This window comes from Lolium perenne, chromosome 2, assembly GCF_019359855.2.
Source record: "Lolium perenne isolate Kyuss_39 chromosome 2, Kyuss_2.0, whole genome shotgun sequence".
Lineage (NCBI taxonomy): Eukaryota > Viridiplantae > Streptophyta > Magnoliopsida > Poales > Poaceae > Lolium > Lolium perenne.
In genome coordinates, this window is record NC_067245.2 from 37154444 (window position 1) to 37157243 (window position 2800).

The 2800-nt window shown below is 49.9% G+C and overlaps 1 protein-coding gene across 1 annotated transcript; it reads right to left on the minus strand.

The window, feature by feature from the left end:
- Nucleotides 1–650: 650 nt before the first annotated feature.
- Nucleotides 651–2392, minus strand: LOC127331820 (uncharacterized). The gene is made up of 5 exons (XM_051358021.2): nucleotides 1992–2392; nucleotides 1808–1885; nucleotides 1584–1683; nucleotides 1326–1468; nucleotides 651–1116 (listed from the first exon to the last, which is right to left on the minus strand). Exons 1-5 carry the CDS (start codon nucleotides 2271–2273, stop codon nucleotides 880–882), a joined length of 840 nt encoding a protein of 279 aa, XP_051213981.1. The 5' UTR covers nucleotides 2274–2392; the 3' UTR covers nucleotides 651–879.
- Between the last annotated feature and the right edge of the window lie 408 nt (nucleotides 2393–2800).

Genomic DNA, 2800 nt, shown 5'->3' on the forward strand with positions numbered 1-2800 from the left:
TGGAATCATGAGTTCCATCTATAAAAAAGAATTTCCATGGATCTTGATCCCTTCCTCGTCCACAAGATTCAGCAAGCTTCACCTCTCTGTCGGCCGGCAGGTCAGGCAACGTGATCAGAAGAGGTTTGATCAATAGTCTTGTCTGCAGTGCACCCCATTATGCTTCATCGCCAACATGATTACGATGCATTTTATCGGTCATTTCACAATTTTGATGCATTTTCAGCACTGGCCGAGGGGGGGGGGGGGGCGCCCCCCATCCCAGCTCTCTGCAACATTGTGAAGAATTTTTATGGGATCCCACTGCCGTCATACATCTTACGTGCGGCGAGCTTCGCATGAGCTAGTTCCTTAAATATCCTCTGTAATCACCAATTTCTACAGTCTTCTGGCGCTCATCGAATCTGCAAACCCCGGTCTGCTCTTCGTCATCGTCGCAAAAAAACATGTGTACGGAGTATTATCTTTGTTGCTGTGCAATGAGCTCAGCTTTGTATATCACACTGTTGTAATGAACTCGGCTTTGTCAAATTCTATCTGCTGAATTGAGAATTATGTTTTGTTGTTGTGATTTGATATTATGTTTTGCTGCTGTTATTTGATGCTCTCTATATGATCTAGTACAAACTCTGGTTCTTTTGCTTGTGAACTAATGCACTTGAAAATTCATAGATTTCGTGCTATAGTTCTGAATATGATCTCCCCTCCTGGCTACACTATTATAGACATTGGTAGTACGTGTTCTTCCTACCGATGATCCACATCGTTCGTTCTGCTCTTTGCACATCAGAATCGATGCATCGGTCAGATATCAACCTGCGTACATATCATGAGGCTATGGCTTTAGATTCCAGCTCCCGAGCGACTCATGAGGTTCAGCTACAAGTTGGGCATGACCGACTCCTCGTGCTCGGGCCGGTGGAGGTTGTGGAGGATGTAGAGGGACGCCGAGGAGAGGAAGATGCAGACGGAGTAGCTGAGCAGGTCCAGCCCCGTCGTGATCTTCACCATCTTGCTCCTCTCGAACATCTTCACCAACAGGATCATCACGATGACGTGTCCGACTTTCGTCTTGAGCTCGTCCAGGGAGGTGATCTTCATCCACTTGGGTCTCTCCTGTAATAGTAAGACATGAACAGCTCAGTTCACTGACATGCATAGAGAGTGCATGTTTCATCATTATCAGAAGAAGAGAATCACAGGGTCAAATCATAAGGCACGAGCAGAGCGAGTGTTTAGTCTGAATGTTAGTAGTCATAAGTTTAGTCTGAAACTCTAAGCTAAGCATCTGAACTTGTTGGATGATTGGCTGGGATCCTTATTACCTTTAGAGCGAACATTCCAAAGAGTGATGATCCCTGCAGAGCCCGATCCGATCCGGAAGGTAAATCGTTAGACGCGTTGCTGATAAACAGCCCGTACAAACCCATGCCAAAGATGAGCATGACTGTGCCAGCAAGGTACACATCTGCATGCAGGAGCATGTGAATTTTTTAGTGAGTACCAATTATTCAACTGTACTAGTACATGATGTACATCATGTTAGTCAGCGGATCAATTAGCTAGCAGAATGTCTCGCTCACCAATGGCCTCGACGACTTTGAGGACCATCTGCCCTGTATGAACACCTTTGACGCAGCTCGTCCAGTAGCAAATGTATGCCTCTTTTATGTACACACAACCCTGGTCACCAGAAATCAGCAGATACAGTCACCGTTGCTGATTTAGGGCACTTCGAAATGCGTTAGAGTTTATGAAGGAGACAGTAAATATAATCCTTAACAGAAACCAGATTGATAAAACTTACATTCAGGAAGCAGAGGAGGGAGCCGGCTAGCGACCCGGCGACGGCGAGAAGAGCCAGAAACCGGAAATCGAAGATGACCTGCGCGATGCGCAACATTAGCCTACTCCGGAATATGACACGAACTATATATGCCTAGCAGTTAATCTTGGACTGAAGACTGAACCAGACAGGGGCTCCTGCTTACCCTCTCCACAGTGGTCTCTATGGAGGTGGACCTGGCGGTGCCGGAAACGGCGCCGTTGGTCCCGCCGTAGTCGCGCGCCTTGGCCGTTGATCCGTCCGAGCCATGCACCACCGCCGCGGAAGCGCCGTCGCTGGACGGCGAGGAGGCGGCGGCCGAGGCAACCGGCACGAACCGAGACGACCGCCGGTAACTAAGCCGGCCCGTCGCCTCCGGTCGCCGGAACGCCCGGGCGGCGGCGGCCCGGACGGGCGCGAGGCAGCCGTGCAGCAGCAGGAGAGCCATAGCCAGCGCCGCTCGATCGCCGGGCACTCCGCGCGAGTGAGAAGAGTGAGGTGAGTGGCTGCGCTCGACTGTGTGGCTGGCTGGTACCGGTCGTCTTCGAGTGGAGTGGAGCGGATCGAATGTGAGGAGAAGAGAGAGGTTTATCGCGGGTATGGACGACGTACGTCGCTCTCGGCGATGTGGTGTGTAGCGCATGGCAGGGGCCACTTGTGTGGCGCGGAGCACACTGTTGGTTCTCGCGCGTGAAACACACCGCTAGTTTTCTAACAGAAGATGCACCCAGTAAGATGGACTGAAGGTCTGACAGACAACGATAAACCGTACCATCAAGGATTTGGATATGAGAATGAAAAAAATCTCGGGGGGTCCGGATTTCTACTAACCGTGGTCACGGAAAATTACTTGTGGCTTACCGGATGAAATTCTCAGACGAAAAATGAATTTCAAGGCCTTGTTTACTTCTAGGGTATGGGGATGGGAGGGGATTATTTTGTATCCTGGAAAATCTCCACTAGTTCGTTTATTTT